Here is a 20,051-nt window from a genome sequence, read left to right on the forward strand (position 1 = left end):
AGACGGCGCCGGGACGTTTTTTGACTGATTCTGATTCTGCCCCTGCCCCTGGCTATGACCATCTTTTCCCTTGAGCTCGCCCGCGCCGCGAGCGATGACCTCCTCTAAAATGGCGCGATCTTTCGAATACTCCTCCCCGACCATTTTGTCGAGCGCGCCTTGTGTCTTCTCCTTCTTCCTGCGGCGGGATTCTCTCACCTCCAGGCGGTCGTCGCTGCGAACGCGCAGTTTCTCGTCACGTTTCTTTGTCGGTTTGGCCATGCCCATGCGCACGCATCTCTCGAATACTTCCTTATCCGTGGAACCGAAAGAATCGTTACTCAATGAGCTCAACGAGTTACTTCTGTCCAGTCTTCTATCGTCCATCCTGGCGGGCAAGCTCGGTGGTCCTTCATCGTAGTACCTGGAGAGCCTATGCCGCGTCAGTCCAGAGCTCTCCCCGAAGTACGGCGACCTATTCATCGCGAGCTCCTGGTCCAATCTCTTCACTTTACTCGACTGTTTAATGTTGTACACTCCAGAAGCGAGATTCCGCTCGAATTCTGGATCTTTTACTTTTGCTTTATTGTGAGCGATCTTGTCGCTTCTATCCAAAGACTTGTGGTGTCTGGAATGTCGGGAGAATTCCGCGGGTCGTTCCACGGAATGCGCCTTTCCCTTGCTGTCTAGGGTGTATTGTGCTCTCGGGTTGACGCTGGAGAGGCCGGCCTTGACGGTCTCTTCAAATATTTCTCTGTCCGTGGAGCCGAAGGAGTCCAGGCTGAGTGAGCTGAGCGAGTCGTTACGCGCGAGGTTGGACGTGGCCGGTAGCTTTGGTTTGCTGCGGAGCACGCTCGTTGGTTTGTCGTGAGCTTCTCGATGCTCTGTGAAAAGTTGTAGAAAATATATTAGTAATGGTCTTTAAAATCATAGTCAATCAACATAATAATTGGCGGAATCAAAGAAATCCATTGCTGTTAAAATTACTTTATAAAATTAATATTATCGCAATAGATACGAAAAAAAAAAAAAAGAAAATTATATTGCAATGTCTTATTTTACATAAATTGCGACATCGGCACACCACTCAACCGATAAATACTCGTATAATAATGAATACAATTATAACTAACCGTCAATAAGTTGCGAGCTGTGCGCGGGCGGGCGCGGCCGCGGCGGCGCGTCGGGCGGCACTTTGGGCGGCAGTGGCGGCGGACACGCTGCACTCACGCTGGAGCAATCATGTACTCAGTTTCAATTATATCTATTTATTACCAATTACGAACTTAAAACGCGGAGAAAATAATGTAAAAAGCATATCCTTCCTACTAATATTATAAATGCTAAAGTTCGTAGGGATGTGTGTGTGTTTGTTGCTCTTTCACGCAAAAACTACTAAACCGATTGCAATGAAATTTGGTACGTAGACAGCTGGACAACTGGAATAACATAAAGGCTTTTTATCCTGATATTCCTACGGGATACGGACTTACGCGGGTGAAACCGCGCGGCGCAGCTAGTACTATATATTAGCACCATAGTAAGGAACGTTAATTACTGAAAAACATATAAATGTGTCAATTTTAATATAACATAGTAATAACCTATGTGTAAAAATGATGTCCTGTACTGTTAATGGATAGATATTGTTATGACGTATATTCGAATTTTTTGCTGATTTTATAAATTATGACATATATATTTTCTTTTTAATATAATAATATAGAAAGAAATTTACATTAACATTACATAAAAGAAGATATTAACATTAAATACGCACCTGTCTCGAATGGTCCTTGGCAGGTCGTGTGACAGCATGACCGTCTCTGTGGACGAACGCAGATACGACGGTAGCGAATGCTGTAATTAATAAAGGTCTATTAGGCTGGGCACAAATCAGGGCTAGTACATGTTGAAATATTATTTGAATTTTTTGCATAAAAGTGTAAATAACACGTAATACAATATACATGTCAAAATAATTAAACATAAATCGCTCTAGCCTCTGACCGTATAAAATGGGTAGATGTTTATTTACTATTTGTACTTATATACTGTTGGGTGAAAACAGGTCTACAGTATCTTAGCACGAACACTGTGTGCAACGCAATCAAATAAACATTTTATCTAGTTACAAAAAATAACTACAGCGCGATGTCGTACGCTTTAACGCCATCTGTCATCGAATGGTCGAACTACAATTATAAAACATTCACTGAAAACTTAAACTAACAAACCGATGGTTTGGCCACAAGGACTATTTTATATCATCAAGTTGTGTTTGAATTTTTTCGTTTAAGTTTCAGATTCAGCAATTTTAAATCTATTTTATACCGAAAAGTTTTAGAAATATAACGGATATAGTCAGGACTTTTTTATAAAATTACGTAGAACTCACATAAACATCGTCACGTGTGTTGTGGATATTAGCAGACGACACCTCGGATGGCGGCCCTTTGTTTTTCACCACCTGAAACATTTTCTTCCTTATACTGACTTGTATGATTATAAGTTTTATTTAACTTTCGATAGAACCGCTAAGTTCTGCTGAAATTAGCCATCCTCCATCCAAAGCAAATAGATATGGTTAAATTTCGTTTAAATTTCATACTTTTTTTTTTTATTTATGAGATATGCAGAACCAATTATTTAAACTGCATATCCTACACAGTATTTGTTAATCGTCGTATTAATGTTGCGAGGCTAGCGAGGGGCGCAGCCTCCTTTATGTCACACAAGCGAACAGCCAGTTCCACCTTAGTCATAAATGTACAATAGCCATACACATACATAACCACGCATCTCTCGATCGAGCGAATCGAGCAAGCTTCAGCACGAATTGGGCCAGCTCGCACCGGGGACGCACTACACCCGTACAGAAAATCAGTTTTGTAGTGTTTCGTACGGCAAGTGGGGGAGACGGAGGGCCATTTCCTTTTCCGCACCCATCTCCGTCCATTCCTTCTTTTCCTCTCATCAATCCTTTCCTTTCTCCTTACCCCTTAAAAGCGGTCAGCGCGTTTGCAAAGGCACTACCGCGGCGAATGTACATGGGCGGTGGTGATCGATTACCATCAGGCGAACCACCAACTCAGTTGGCCGCTATGACATAAAAGAAATAATAATAGTAAACCTGCGCGATCCCCTTCTCTATGCACTCGGCGAGCAGGTCGGCCGCGTCGCTGGAGCTGTCGCTGGAGTCGCGCGCGCGCCGCTCCTCCTCCGCCGACAGCGCCGACATCGCCGACAGCGCCGACAGCGCCGACAGCGGGGACAGCGCCGAGCGGCCCGACGGCGAGCGCGGCGCCGGCGTGTCCTCCGTGCAGTACACGCGCGGCGACTCCGCCGACAGCGGCGTGTCTGCAAGACATACTAGCTCTTTAAAATAAAGCCGACGCATGATCTGTACAGCATATCTTGAATTTAATACTGTTATAAGTGTAAGTATATAGTATTACGTAACTGGGTATGTTTAGAATTCAACCGGGTTTGTTTATAATATATAATATGCTCGGGTCTACTTATAATGCAACCGGGTTAGCATATAATACAAACCGATTTGCTCATAATACAATTGGGTTACTTTACTAAGTCTAATTACAACAATTTAAAACATTAACATTTTTACCTTTCATTAATTTATTAAGGTCGTTGTTATCCGGCAGCGAGCCAGGTTCCCTGAGAACAGAAATAAACAATTGAAAACCTGTGAAATGTTTAGGAAAATAAAACAACACCTTACGTAGTACAAAGATATAATTGTATCAAATTGCAATCTTGCTTTCAATATAATATCCCAACGATTACATAAATATAAATAAACTAGGCGCACCTGTCATGTCCGAGCTCTTCCACCTCGGCGCCCGGCGACGTGTCCAGTTCAGGATTCGACGTATCGGCCAGCGGCTGAAATTATATTAAAAACATATTACACTGATGCAGTCGGTTGACAACAAATTCCAGAAAGTCATAAAGGCTAAATATTATTAACGAAGAGGGGGTAGTTAGATCGAATAAGCGAGTGAGCACCTAGAAGCTAAGCTACGAATGCCCTCGATTTAAGAAGTTTACATTTATAGGATTCTGTGATCTCATAAGTAACGAAAACACTTATATGTCAATTATTAAATGGCCAAAATATTAAACCGCATGTTATATCGAATTCGGAATGCATTTATTTACGATAGGAGTTACATTCAGTGGATGGAATTCGTCAAAAAAGAATTATGCCAGATACATTCAACCAACAAATAATTGGTTTGAAAATATAACGGCAAAGTAAAGGGTCTTAAGAATAAAATAGATTTTTTTCAGATTTTCATGTTTTAGATTTCATTTTACACAATATTATGATCACAAATACTTACTTTATGCTCATCGTTGATGGTGAGACTGGATAGGCTGGTGTTCCGCGAGAAGTGCGCAGGAGTGTTTTCCACAACGAACTGCGACACTCTCTCCTCGAACACCGACACTTGGCGGTCTTCCGCTGATGGAATCAAAATTTGCATTATAACAATTATAATTATATCTCTATGAACCTTTCAGTTAACTTTTTATTTACAGCTTTTGCCCGCGGCTTCGCTCGCGTTAAATTCGGGGTAGTTTTAGATATTACTGTACATAAACCTTACCAATATCTATCTATTAAGAAAAAAAAACATCAAAATCCGTAACGTATAGTTTCAAGATCTAAGCATACATACACATACATACATAGGGACACACACGGGAAGCGACTTTGCTTTATATTATGTAGTGAAACAAGATTAAATTTTTACTAACAAACTTTTAACAAAATTTTAATTCCCCCTCTCTCAGACATAGCCTCACTGGCTCCTGAGAGACACACACACACACTGTTGAACTAGTTCAGGAGCCTGTATGTATATGTATAAACCTGTAACATTATTATGTCTATAAAGATTTTAAGTACAGCACTCACGCGGCGGCGTGTGCGGCTCGGTGGGCGGCTGGGGGCGGTGGCGCGAGCGCGGCGACAGCGGCACGCTCTGGCCGGGGGAATCCGGGATCTCGCTCGGCGATATGCAGCCCGACGTGAGGCGGCTGCAAGTTTATATGCCTTATATCAAGTACTAAGTACGTACAAAGCTCTTGTTCTCTTTGAGCCCATGTTATTTTTAAGTTTCCTTTTTTGAGCAATTTTATACTACTTGTTATGTGTGAAGTCCCGTGTCCCCTAGTGGGGTATGGGGCAGATGATGTACATCTGTTTCACTGATCGATTTTCTTTACGGACAAGTAGTTGATCAGCCTTCTGTGTCCTGCCAGACTGAGACATTTCTTTTTGTGCGTCCCTACCGGGAATTGAACCTAGGACCCCTTGGTTCTACGTTCACGCGTTAATCACTGTACCAAGGAAGCGGTAGACTACTTTACTTTCGACTCTGTGTGAAATGACTGTGTGACTCTATTTTTCTTTCTTTGTCTACTAGAAAACAGAATGTAAATACGAAAAAAAAATTGAGATAACTTTACTGAGTTGAATACTAAAATACTAAAATTTAGCAGTTTTAAAATATGTTAAACATTTACGGCAACTCGATCTAGATGGTACAGGACAGTTGTGGGAGTTGTGTTTAACGAATGAAAGTTAGATTAGGGCAAAAAATTATGTATTATTATAATTATAGTTATCACGCAGCGCTGAATGTCTATTGTACGTTGTACCTGGTACAGAAACTCATTCGGAAACAAATTTAAAATTAAAAGCTCTTCAATAAGCGCATATACTATTGGATTCCCACATCAATGGGGAAAAAAAAATAGTCTGATGTTGCCCGAAACTACACTTACAAATATTATAACTAACACGTTATTTTTTAGTTAAAGTTAATTATTTATAATAAGAAAATAAGCTCAATTGCACGTGTAAATTTTGTGTTTCTAGACAAGGGGTATATCCTAATTATACACTACTAGCTGTCCCGGCGAACTTCTTAACGCCATAGAATATTATTTCGACATATTTTCTTTATCGTTCTTAACATTTAAACCTTCCCTAGACCTCCACGGACATATCAAGACCAAAATAAGATAAATCCGTTCAGCCGTTCTCGAGCTTACGAGCTTAAGCAATACGATTTACTTAAAATCCTTTTTGCTTATCAATAATAGGTACCTTAATTTTGATAGAATCCAGTTTAATGACGATTATTATTGCTTATCTTAGCTTATTAATTGGTTTGAATTTTTGTTTGAAAAGCTATGACGTCACAGGATGGCGCTTCACAGCCCATTGAGTGAAGTAGTAAAAGGTTCTGTTATATTTTGCATGTCAGTCTCACATAACTATTTTACCCTCTCCCCCCTCCCCCAATCTCACCTGACTTCCGACACGACGGAGCCCTGGTCGTCTTGCTGCGAGCACTCCGGCAGCGAGCCCAGCGAGCTGGAGCGCGAGAACATGAGCGGCGTGTCCTCTATGAAGCGCTGCGGCGAGCCCGTGCGCGCCGACGTCACGCCGGACGCGTCCTGCGCCGCCGCCGGCTCCGTCGCGAACGTCACCGCCTTCGAGCCTGGAGCGGGCGATAGGTCAATTATAGAACAGATGATATATATATATATATTGGTGTGGTCTTGCTATTAGATATGGGTTACTTTTTAATGGAACCAAAGTAAATCGTATAGTGAGGTAATCCGTTTATGTGATTTAGTAATATATTATGTACTTTAAACGTAAATGTCGATCTTGAATATCAATGTAATTATTATGGAAAAGAATAGAAAACTCCTTTATCAATTCAAATTCAGAAATAACCTAAAACATTTTTGTCTATTTTTTGTTTCATCACGTTCTAAGGATGCCTTTAATTTTAAAACATTGTATATTAGTTTTTAAACTCACCTTCTTTATCTTTTCCAGGTGTGCTAGTACTTAGATCTTCCGGCGTTGGATCCACATTGATCGTCGCTTGAGCATTCTTCTTAGCCAAACAGTCCTCCTCGGTGGGCTCTCCTAAGCTGCTCAATGAACTAACCCTGGAGAAATAACCGGGCGTGCCTTCATCGCAGTAGTTCACGGGTTTTTCAGGGCTGATCATACCTGAACTGAATTTGGTATCAAATATCTCTTGTTTCCCCACAACTGGTGCGGATGTCTGTGGTGTTGAAATCGCTCTATCGTTATCGTGCCCCGGTGGATCTTCAATAGAACACGTGTCTTTTTCATCAGAGTGTGTCATGGCTTCGGGATGCTCCTTTACGTTCGATGTTTTGGGTTTACCGTCTTTACCGATAATGCGTAAATCGGACATAGAGGTGGCCGTAGAAAAGATTATAGGCGTTTCGTATGGCGTGCCTTCAGTTGCGAAATGTTTTATAGTGTCTTCGTTTATAGATGGTCCTGGAGGTTCAGATATATCTGATCCTGTTTCTGATTGGTGTTCAGCGTAGCGGAGAGAGTAGTCAGTTGGCTGGTCGAGATCCGTCTCCTGATAATCGCCAAATGCGCTTGCGTTTTCTTTCTTGGTATACTTTTTGCCTTCAACTTTCTCGGCGGGCTCAGATTCATTCTTTGTCTCTGAGTACTTTCTACTAAAATCTATCGGTTGGTCGCAAGAATCCTGGTCGACGTCATAACCAGATTCTGTGTAATTAGTTCTCATATCCGTCGTACTTCTCGGAGGCGGGATGGGCGGTTGATTGCCGTATCTCAAATAAGCAGGAGTCTTTGCAAGAGTTCTTGAATTTTTCAAACCGTCTGCGCTATCTACTTTCATTAGATCTTTATTTCTAGGTGTCGGTACTGGCACTTTACCGGTACGCATAACCCTTTCGAAAACTGAGTCCGAATGTGTACTCGTTACGGAGTCTTTGCTATCTGATCTATTTACGTTGCTCGAACTGCCTCCTGTCGCTGAACGAGATACCAAAGCTCCCTTTAACAAAGTATTGCTGCAACTTAGATAACTTGCAAGATGCGCACTATGACTTAATGATATTTGCGATGCTAAGGAACCCATTAAAGGTGAGCTAGATGTCATTCTATGTCTTTCTAGATTCATAGCAATTTGCCTCTCTGTCGCTACAAAAAGATTCTTCTCCTCTCTATTACTTGTCATCGGAGAAGTTGCAGGTTCGATGTTGTCGCAAGTTTCAGCTAAATTTTGGTCTAATTCTTGTTCTAGTGCTTTTTGTTTTCTCGCACCGAGAGTAGGTAATGCCGGTAAGTTCATATTTCTCGCTGTCGTGTCTAAAGAAATTATGTGAGTTTTGCCAGGTTTTGAATTCAAAAGATTTTTGAGGGCAGCACTGGATCCCATGGCTATCATTTTATGCTTGGAATGTATGAGGCTTCGAAGCATCGGCACTGCCCCGTGGTCCCATAAAAATTGTTGGTCCTGAGGGCATCTCGCTGATAGATTCCATAGAGTACCACAGGAGTTGCTAACTACAGTCAAACTCGGCGACTTCAGGTGCTGTAGGAGGACACTTAAACAATTTCTCTCGCGGAGAATTTGTCTGTAATCTTCGCGAACGGCAATGTGACTGGACACATTCCGCATGATACCACCTGCGTTCTCGACTATCGCTAAGGTCTTGGTTGGGGAGTTATAACTAAGCATATCAACGAGGAAGCCTAGAGCTCCATCGACAGAACATAAAGCAACTTTGTTCATAGAACAGTGCGCTGTGAGGTTCCACAACGCGGATAGTACAGATTTGAGGGTAGCTTCCTTCTGACAAGTCATCGCGGCTTTTGTGAGACCCTTCACTGCGCCGACTTCTCTTAGAACTTGTTTACTGTTAGTATCTGCACGCCACGATAGATTTCTGAGGACGGCTGCAGTTACCTGAAAAAAAAAACCGTAAATTCAAGTACACTCAATATTAATAAAGTCTATATGATTTTAAGAAAACATTCATTATACTGACCTGCCGCATGTCGTCGTTTGGCGATTCTAATTGTTCGACCAGCGCCATCATGAATTCTTTGAATGAACACAACAAGGACTTGTTATTTCCGTCTCCAAATGTCAAATTTGTAAGTGTCATGCCTGCGTACTTGCGCATAGTTAAACATGTGCTGTCATCAGTTCTGCTTCCGTGTGCTGCTTGGTCACCGCTCACTAACGCCGCTAACGCTTGTAAACCACCTAGTTGGCACACCACGTGTCTATGCTCTTCATCAAATGACAATTTCATCAAGGCAGCCACACTTTGACTCGGGTGTTTCGTTGTATCATCTTCCGTTGCTTCTTTTCCCTCTCTCCTAGCTTCTACAATGTCTTCTAATACATAACAATATTCTCTAACTTGTTCCAATAGCCGCCATACTCGCGCTTCTCGTCTCCCTGCTTTGTCGTCCGTTTGCGTGTGAATGATATTTCTAAGCGCTTTTGCAGCGCGGTCTCTTGTTTCTCTGGCGACTTTTGAATGTATTAATTGAACTAGTAACGGTATACAGCCAGCTTGTCGCATAGCTATACAACTTTCAACAGATCTACTCATATCAAGTAAAGGACCGCTCAAGTCAGCGTTATTTTCAGGAGATAAACTGAGCAAGGATATTAAGGAGCACACGCACTCCATTTTATTTTCTAAATTCGACGATGGCCGTGGATAATCGCCGGATCCGTTACTGGAGAAACTTCGAACGCTTGATGAATCGTGACCTGTCCAGACGTCGCGTTCTCCTGGCCAGGTCCCTGTGTAAAGTTGAGAGGCTCTTTTATGTCGTTCACTCGATCTAGCTGCACTCTCCAGCCCGTAATGTAAGGTACTTCGATAACTTGTCCGATGTGGTTTTTCATCTGAAGTGTACAAGGAAGACGGTGTTTTTGATTGTCTTTTTGGAAGTGCACCACTTTTCTTTTGTGCTTGACTGTCATCGTCGTCATCTTCTAGAAAGTTGGGATTTGTAATATCACTACGTTCATCGAATTCATCAGGCGAGGGTGAGTGATCGAGAAAATGTGGTTTTGGAATTCGGCATTCTATATTAGTCTTGGAATGAAGTTGAAAATCTTCATCGAGGAAACGCGAACGGCGTGGGATAGCGTCAGGCTCTAGTGTATCTAAGTCTAAAGTAAAATCGCGGACCCGCGCTTTGTCTGCGTTCGTCGTTACTTTATTTCTTGCTTGGCTTGGTTTGGTTTCTTTTGGGTCCGGAATGCGGCGCGTGTCCGATGTCACAGGAGATGATGCACCGACAGGTTTTCGCGTTTCACTCGACGTTGAGGGTGTGCAGTCGTCACTAGCGGATGGTCCGGAATCAGTTAATGGCGAATTAGATGAGTCCATACTGCTCCAAGGATCTACCATAACTTCGTTCTCCAACTGAAACAAAAATAATGAGATATAAACAACGCACATTAAGCTTTTGCATAAGAAATTTGTTACCATTGTCCAAGGCAAATATTTATCTCCAGTAAGGTTTAGAAGTTCGATTAAGCTGCAAAGCCAGTAAGGCCAAACCAAAAATACAAAGTTACAATTGGTCAAGGGCAGCCGGGTTTATGGAGCCTTAAAATAATTACTATTTTAGATATTCATTCTTTATAATCCAATACGCATACCATACGCTAAATTAATAGACCAATTAGTATACAATACCGGTATAAACGCACATTTTAACGTATAAATTTAGTTGTATCAATAACTTAAAAGAAAACATGTGTGAATTTCTAAAGTTGTAAAAGCTTTATAACGACAATGACTGTTCAATTGTTAAATTGTTATAGTATTATCACTAAACTTGACGTTACAAGAAAGTAGGGCGATGGGACCATTAAGAATTTAACGTTTTATCTCTGTCCACTACAGTTAAGACAATTCGAATGTGGAGTGTATGTTGGTCATTTAACAAGAACAGCTCGTAAGAAATGCACAATTGCCGCCGGATGGCGTCATGCAACAATAGAGCAAGGTATCCGGTATCCACTGCTATTACTCTATATGAAATAAAGATTTCAACAAAATGCAGCGCTGAATTCAAATGATTATAAGTTAACGCACAGTAAATTTAATGTTTAATAAAAGTGAAAAGAGATGGGCGATGATTATTATCGTTGTACGTCGACTTACCAAATCGCTATCATTTGTCGTTACATAATCCAGCGGGTTCCCATTCTCAAGATCGACGCCGGAGTCGTTGGGATCACCCCTGCGTCTCTCATGTCTCATGACTTCATGAAAATTTCTTACAGAATTAAAGTTTATACGCAGATCTGTGGTGAAATCGTCGTAAAGTTTGAACTGATTCGCATTGAACTCCGTGTCATTGTCGAGAACATCACGAGTATTGGCTATGGGACGGTTCGAGTTTCTGCTACTGTACATCACTCTGTAGTAATCGCGATTCATTTTCGCTTCCAGCGGATCAATTAGTGGGGAGTATATTTAAATGTTTTCACTTGTTACTCATTGTGTAGTTTGTTATCGTTCACTTTATGTAAATAAGTCTGGAGTAATGTGGAAAAGTTATTATTAGCAGTTGCGTTAGTTACGAGTAATTGGATATAATCGCGTTTGGCATGAATGTTGTATTTTGAGTGATAGTTTCGTTATACAATAATTAAACTATTTTTGTCGTCATAAATAGCAATATAATTAAATATTACACAAGACAAAAAAAAGAACACATTTCGTAAGAGAAATTATGTGATTCTTGACTTCAGCAAGCGTGAGTAATGATAAATGAACCTTTCTAAATCAACGTTTGAAAGTTCCGATTATATCACTTCAAAAACTAATGTAAAGATTTAATTATAAGTTATATTGCGATAAATCAAAATCATTACAGATACGAGACATTGAACGCGATGAAAATTTGTGCAAATATTAAGTAATAATTACTGATCATAATATATAGAAAATGTTTATAGACTTAGACGAGTTCAATGTACACGCCTATTTATTATTACAACTCATGAATTAGACCTGAAATATTACAGATAACCTAGTATTTACGAGAGCTACTCCAGTCGCCAGCAGTATACATAACTCAGGCTGATTTAAACAAACTGTTGGCTTGTATAAACCGAATGTGTTGTAAAAAAACTGGAACAAGATTATTTATCATAACCGATTTAGAATAATAATAGTGATGGAGGACTGTGAAAAAAATTTATGGGATGATGTGATTTGTGAACATCGAACATTATTGCGCTCATATTCAGACGTGTAGGTTGCGATGGTGATGGTTACTTATAAAAGCTCGACTAATACAGCCATCGAAGCAAGTATGTTTATGGTTACTTGTTTGACCAATCTATTGTAGTGGAAACTAATTACAGAACTCGATATTTGAATCAGTGAAAGATTGATTGCCCTGAGCTAGCAGTCGAAAGGGATAATCCAAAAATATACGACCATCCATCACTACAGATTCTCATAGAATCCCATGCATCCACGTAACCTTGACGTGAAATAGATCCATATCGTTATAATAAAGACAAAAATAACTTGAACCGTTTGAGATGGCAGAGTGCCAGCTAGTGAATAACTATTGTGGGACAATTTTTCACTTTGCTGACGTTAAAATAATGAGTTGTAGTAATGTAATTACGTCCGTAATGAGTAGTCTAAGTTTTTATGGCAGCATTAAAATGAATTATGTACTCGTTTATTTGTTTAAAATATAAAGTAATGAGTTTTGTAACATTTTTCAAATATGTATTTGCTTAATATCCTTAATTTTGTACATAACATATATTTGATATATTAAGACACTATTTTAAAATAACGCCGTGAAATCAGGGCCTTTAATCTTGTTTGCTACATATATTATTTAAACCGTTATTTTCTGAAATCCCATCGCTCAATGTTCCAGCTAAATCCAGAGATAATGCAACATTAGAACAGATATTTGGCACCAGGAAAACAACTGAGCGTGTTGCATTAAAATAGAACGTTCATTCATTAACTTTTTTAAACCGAAACTGTTAAATTTTATATACAGTTATTGTAATACGTTTGTTTTTTTCAGACAGTCGGCTGATTTTATGCGTAATTAAGTAAAAACTTCATATGGTTATGAATAACGCAGGACATTAAGTAGCACTCCAGTCGCATGCATGACATCTGCTATAATGTAATGTAGGTGATGGCGGCGTAATTATTACGTCATTATAACACACGGTGTGCGCGTTATCAACGCCTGCACACGCCTTTGCATTTATTATAGATAGGTATTTATCCCTCTAATTAGGAAAATAAAGGTTATTTTTGGGATATCATTACTTTATATATTTTATAATTCTTTTTTATATGTCATAGCTGGCAATTGAGCTAGAGATTCTAGAGGTTTTAAGGGGAAAGGTATTATACATAAAAGGATATGGAAAGGATTGACGACTGGAAAGAAGGGCTGCACTGGGAAGGGTGAGGAAAATGGAACGGACCTCCGATTCCAACCCAAACACAGAATTAAACAAATAAATTTGTCAACACAGCAGTTTTTACTAATATAATTGTATGTATTTAAAAAAAAAAAAAAAAAAAACACAATATTAATCGTCATAACATAAAAATTTCCTTAAAAGTTCTGGGATATTTCCAAAAGGTTATTACGCAATATAAATCTGGAATATTCCAAAAAGGTTCTTGCGCGAAAAATTTCACGGTCGTCAGGTGAGAATTTCTCAAGAGCCAATATATCCAGTTATGTCTAGATCGCTTGACCCACATAGCCCGGCTGCGAACCGACGGCCCTTCAGCCGCGTCTTAAGAAGCACTCGTGTTTTAAATTCGAATTCTAGAAATGTGACGTGACACCCGTAGGGCGCTTGTTAAACGGAAAGACAGATAAAGCGGGTCGGGTAAAGTTTCTGGTTGATTAAACAATTGTTGTCATTTATGCTTGAGTTAAAGACTCGAATTGTTTATTCTATAACAGGGAAATGCTAATAAACTGGGCAAGAAAATTCATCATCATCATCAAATTTCAATTAAGTTTTTGGAAAGAAACGAGAATACTACACCCTGGTATGTTTACATTTGCCATTGTATGTAACAAAAAAGACGTATGGTAGGAATTAAAGTATTGTCAAAAATTTTATTTACTAAATTACTTAATATCGGCACAAGACGTCCTTTATATAAACACAACTTTGTATATACACCACATTCCAGAAGTTTTATGAACGTATATAATAATAGATAAGACGAACATAACATACGACTTTTAATAGATCCCTATGGACCCTATGAAGGAGCACTCCTTCTAGCACTACCACCAGCAATTATACGGCAATCTTCGCAATAGCGATCGTCAAAGGAACTACAAAGCGTCTAAAATACGTCGTGCGTTAGGCAATGTATCGCACAATTGCATCCCTCAATCGTACCGTGTAACCTGTGTGTGTAAAAGCAACGTCGATTTACTCGTTCGTATGAAACTATGTGACAATAGATATCTTATACCTTTAAACGAGCAATTCTTGTATATATATATAATTGGAATCTCGGAATCGGCTCCAACGATTTTCATGAAATTTAGTATACAGGGGGTTTCGGGGGCGATAAATCGATCTAGCTAGATTTTTTTTAGAAAATGTCATCTTCGTGTTTTATTCGTGTTTTTTTTTCCTGACATCTATTGGTGAATAATAATACTATTTTGCTTCGTAGATAGCTGGACAACTGAAATAATGTCATATTCGTGTTTTATTCGTGTTTTTTTTATCCTGACATCTATTGGTGAATGATAATACTATTTTGCTTCGTAGATAGCTGGACAACTGAAATAACACATAGGCACTTTTTATACCGATATTCCTACGGGATACGGTTACGCAGCACGCTTACGCGGTTTCAACCGCGGGTCTTCGGTTTGAACTTCACTGTTGTTCATCTTTCGATTGTATACAGAAATACCTACCAAGCTTATATTAATATGATTAGATTTGTCCAACAGCAAAATGTACTGGCTCAATTGAGCCGTTGGACTAGTGTACACCCGAATAACAGAATCAGTGTTATCAAAACACAACTATCTAATAGTAAGAATAAAAACATATTTCCTCGTTGAAAACTTACAATATCTCCGTCCCAATATGTCTATAAATATTTTATCTACATGGTGGCAAATAAAAAAAGATTACTATATCTATTTCTATATTCCCGTACATAGAAGATAATGTCAGTGTAAGCATCCAAGTATCACACACGCCCGCTGTTATATATAACTGCTGATGAGCGCCAACACAACAAATAAACTCGTTGGTGTTCTATTTTACCCAAGGCTACGGTTTAGTGCGCTATCAAATCAAACGAGAATGCTTTCATGAAGCACATATAAACCTGAATACCTAAGTGAATTTCTTGTTATCAGATTCTAGATTTCAAGTGGTAGGTACTTCACGTTTTGTATTTGCAACAAAAAATGAAATATTTAATAATAATAGACATTACAAATATTAAGTAACATCGAACCAATAACCTCGTCAAACCTAAAATTGTAAAATATCATATATGTAACATTAACGATTTATCATTTATTACATCCCTCGTCGACATTAAACGAGTAGACCATGCCGTTGTAGACAAATTAATTATCCCCACTGCCACTGGAATGGCCACTGTGAATGTTTAAGGAAAACCGAATATCATGGAGAATAACAAATACCATCAACTCATCCCAAAACCAAGGCACTGAACTCAATACATCAATCGTTTAACACACAATTTCAGTCGCACAAGCACAGCGGCCCATCGCTCGTCGTCAAACTTAGCACACCGTAAAAACAAATCTAAATTTACCGTTTCCTGTGCTGCTGTATCTTTGTGTCACACATCCAAAACCGTGCGCGTCTCTCGAACGCTCACTTCCTTCTAGGATTTCAGTCTCATCATGAAATCGTGCTACCATCTATAACCATTAATAAACTATGCATTCCTCTTAAAAGAAACTTCGAAAACAAAAAGATCGAAACGGGATATTGACTCGTCTCAGTCAAAAAGCACTATAATCCTACTTCTCTCAAAGCATTTACACAAATCATTGCACACGAGATGCACACAGGCATCGTTGTTGTTAGCAAAGACCGTAGAATCTGCATAATTAGCCCGAATATATTGTCCGTTAACAAACAAAACGCCGACCCCGCAGAGCATTAACATGCTTTAGAACATCAAGCAGATCAAAAGCGTTTCAAGCTACGAACTGACAAACGGAAAGCCACCAGCGGAACAGTACTGTGTGAACACAAAGCCGCTTTGATTACTACGTACAGTCAGCAACGTATATTATAACGTATTTCTCGTAAACAATGCTTCACTTCACAATGTTTCACCTTGTAGTCGATGATGTTGCTAAAGTAAATATATTTACTAACTTAACAGTGTTAACTAATGATAAATTATTTGCTACGTTTATGAATCTAATGAAATATTTACCATCATTGTTTTAGCACACGTCAAAGTCAATTAATTTAGAATTCTAGAGCATACCTCTATTGTATCATATTCTATGGTTTCTACGTAAAAAATTAATAAAAGTTATCAAATAAATCCAGCCCATTATTCAAATCCCCGACACTAATTAAGTTACCAGTATAAAAAGCACATAATCGACTACAACTTCCAAGTGTACACTAACAAACATCATGTATAGAATGCCAATTCTTTACGTCTTCTACAAACACGACGATTGCAAACAATAAATATAAAGTCTAAGTGAATTCAAGTAAAACATTACTCGGGCAAGATGAAAACATCGCTGAAACAACAAGCGCCGATTGTACGAGAAAGCACACGTACAAATCGGGTGAAAGTGTGATACGAATTCTGCGATGCTCCCAACCACCAGGCTGTTATAGTAATTGGAGTGAGACGGAGCGTACACGACATGGTGCTTCCATTGGCCCGAGAGCCGGTGCGATCTAAGTGTGCGCGATGCGAAAATGAAAGTACACACATGCAGATAGGAGATGTTGGTATTTTCTAATGTGAATTTTACTAAGGTACTTACTACCCACTCTTCTGTAAAACACAAACGAGATATTAAAAATATGGTAGATACGTGTGAAAAAAGAAAGAGCACAAAATGCCGCTGCAGCGGTACCGGCGGACACCGCAGAAACAAATAAACGAAACATAACAATTTTATCATCATGAATATTCTTCTTATTTACCCTGTTGTGGTCGCTACGTCTTCCTGGTTTCGCTTTGAACTTACAATTACAATTGATGAAGTGTAAATTACTTTCTTATCAACGTATCTTTTAAAAGTCAATAGATTGGAACGTTCACACACAACAGAGACATCCATTTGAATGTAACGAAAGTTCAATTATAAGTGCGTGTAAGTGTACGAGGCTAGAAATAAGTGTAACACAAGCCGTTTCAATCAACTTTTATTTATAAAACCGTTCGTTTATAAATATATGTGAGTGTTCGGGTTATCACACTAATGACATTATCACACTAATATTATAAATGCGGAAGTTTGTTTGTTTGAACGTTTTTCCGTCAATCACGCTAAAACTAATGAACGGATTTTGATGAAATATGGTATGAAGACATGATATGATTTGACTTGGATAACGGGCAACTTTTTATACCGATATTCCTACGTGATACGGACTTATACGGGTGAAACCGCGGGGCGCAGCTAGTACATAAGCAAATATTAATGCTGAAAGAATTACAGTGAGAGTGGACGTACATCTACCGCAAAATATAACACGTTATTTTTTATCATAAAGTGCTACAGACAAAGACGCGGGAGAAGTGAGTACGGGATATATTAATAAAGCTGCGGACTCACAAATTTTCATCATTCAAGACTGCTGACACAAGAGAAACTAAAAATTCTTATCTTAATTAGAAGCCTGAGTCTCAATATAATACCAAGAATTGTGAATACGTGCTGAATTTAACAATTTGTGAGCAATTCAACTAATATTATAAACGCAATTTTTTATAGAATGAATGTTTGTTACTCGTTCACGCGAAAACATCTTATCGTGTCTGTATGAAATGTTGTACAGAGATAGGTTATATATAGTCTGCATTAGCACATAGGCAACCTTTTATCCGGGTACCCAGCGAGTGACGCCGCGGATTACGGTACATCTAGTATTAACTAAACAAATCTATATTACAATTGTAACGTTCGACTGCAGAATGTTAGCTGTCTTATATATTTTATCTGGTTGAAGAGTGCATTAGTGTCGCATTGCGGTACCATGAACCGACCTGATGCACTTCTCGGCATTAGAACTGGGTTAACGGGCGATTACCAATACTTCCAAACATGGCTATCTTACATAATATTCGCTTGGGGGATAATAAAACGCAATGGCATTAACGAGGCTTGTTTTATCTATAGATTAGATTGTAGAGAACGGGTTAGATTCAGAGATGATGTACATCGTGATGTTTGTTACCATAATATTTGGACCGTATTAAATGTTTAAAGTAGTAATTATAAAATAAGATTTTTTTTTCATAAGATTAAAAAACTGAACCTCCATTGGGCCTAATGCTTTAAACTTTCGAGTGCCAAATACCCTCAAATACACATTATTCTGCCTCTTTATTGCTGCTGATGTGAGAATCTGCTGATAAGCTGATTTTATCTCTTTTATTCTCAAATTGAATGTCATAACCGAACAAGTCTATCAATAAGAGAATTTTTACAATGCACAATACAATATTTACATCTCTATACCTTTAATTCATCTAAATAACCTACAGAGCATTATAGAAAATTACAGCCGCTCGAATTAAACAACTTCCATTCCCCACAAAAATCTCTTTCACAAAACCAGTAACATAGCAAACATAGCGATCTCGATAAGATACCAACAAAAGGCTTACTCATGATTCAAACGAAGATGACGTGTCCCAGTAATCAGCCGTGATGCTGTGAATAATTGATGAATTAGTGTTTTCAGCTGAGGCACACAAAACAATACGCTTTGTGCTGGTATTGTACCGTACGACTGATTTCCAGAGGAAACGATTCGACGATAATTTCAACTGAACGGACATTAATTCTCTTGGATTGCTAAAACAGTTGTTTTATAATGCACTATATTTTATTTATTTCATTCATACTTTATTACTACATGGAAAATAAAGAAATCCAGAAGGAACATAGTTTAAAAGACAAACCTGTACAAATGTCGATCTTATTATATGCCCCCCAGATTATTAGAATATGCATTGCGTGAGGAGAGATATTTCAAGGAAGTGGGCGAGCGAAAAATAAGGTGTTAGGAAAACAGGATACTGTTTTTAATTAGTGATTAGTTTATTTTTAAAATAAATTATACAAAACATTAAAATCTTTAAAAACCGTCTTTAAATGTACATGCATTTAGAAATTCTATTAAATATATGATCGTAAAAACAAACAAATAATTCGCACGTATTATGAACAAACCACGCATTATTTAAAACCACCCGCAATCAGAAATAGTCATAATACAGGCAAAATGATAAACAATGAAATAATAATGTTTGTTGCCACAAACGGATTTCCACGATTTGCCAGCAAATTGCATTATAGGACGCCAGCATTCGCGTGAGGATGCTCGCCCGCCGTGAACGTATTTCATTTCGCAACAACATAATAATTATAATAAGCAAATTTGCATGTGTTCATGTTTAAATTGCCTACACTAGGTCCTTGTTAGTGGGTGTTATTAGCATTAAAATATTCATTATTGAATTTAGTTATACAAATGCTTTTTGAATGTAGTTAGTTTATGCTTTAGTATTAGTAATACTAGTTAACAAACAAAATGATTATCAATTCAATGCTAAAATCGAATTAAAAGCCAACCCAGTTTCTACACCATACACTTATAATAAAGACAAGAAGATGCAAATATAATGCAAGAAAAAAAAATGCACACATTAAAGCATTAGACGCAATAAAGCGAACTTCACAGACTGCTGCACAAATACTACAAAAAAAACCTAAAATTTTGCACTTACTGCGATCGAACACCCAAACTACGGCAAAATATTTCAAATCCAACAATAACAAATAAATTCATTTCATTTTAACAACGGCAAAACATATTATAGCTAACCACTTTTTTGATATTTCTTAAAGTCACACGTTCACATTAATGCGAACCATCCACACTAAT

General features: G+C 38.5%; 1 protein-coding gene across 1 annotated transcript in view; it reads right to left on the reverse strand.

Moving 5' to 3' along the window:
• LOC119839446 (adenomatous polyposis coli homolog) overlaps positions 1 to 20,051 on the reverse strand; it is a 40,337-nt gene that overhangs the window by 3,719 nt on the left and 16,567 nt on the right. The window contains exons 2-14 of the mRNA XM_038365710.1: positions 11,029 to 11,405; positions 8,878 to 10,281; positions 6,848 to 8,795; positions 6,326 to 6,518; positions 4,925 to 5,046; positions 4,347 to 4,468; positions 3,812 to 3,885; positions 3,608 to 3,657; positions 3,113 to 3,339; positions 2,378 to 2,449; positions 1,760 to 1,839; positions 1,113 to 1,210; positions 6 to 863 (exon numbers count right to left, since the gene is read on the reverse strand). Of these exons, the coding sequence (XP_038221638.1) occupies positions 6 to 863; positions 1,113 to 1,210; positions 1,760 to 1,839; positions 2,378 to 2,449; positions 3,113 to 3,339; positions 3,608 to 3,657; positions 3,812 to 3,885; positions 4,347 to 4,468; positions 4,925 to 5,046; positions 6,326 to 6,518; positions 6,848 to 8,795; positions 8,878 to 10,281; positions 11,029 to 11,307 (5,527 nt within the window). The 5' untranslated portion in view covers positions 11,308 to 11,405. The remainder of the gene's footprint in view (positions 1 to 5; positions 864 to 1,112; positions 1,211 to 1,759; positions 1,840 to 2,377; positions 2,450 to 3,112; positions 3,340 to 3,607; positions 3,658 to 3,811; positions 3,886 to 4,346; positions 4,469 to 4,924; positions 5,047 to 6,325; positions 6,519 to 6,847; positions 8,796 to 8,877; positions 10,282 to 11,028; positions 11,406 to 20,051) is intronic.

Source organism: Zerene cesonia, chromosome 3 (assembly GCF_012273895.1).
Source record: "Zerene cesonia ecotype Mississippi chromosome 3, Zerene_cesonia_1.1, whole genome shotgun sequence".
Lineage (NCBI taxonomy): Eukaryota > Metazoa > Arthropoda > Insecta > Lepidoptera > Pieridae > Zerene > Zerene cesonia.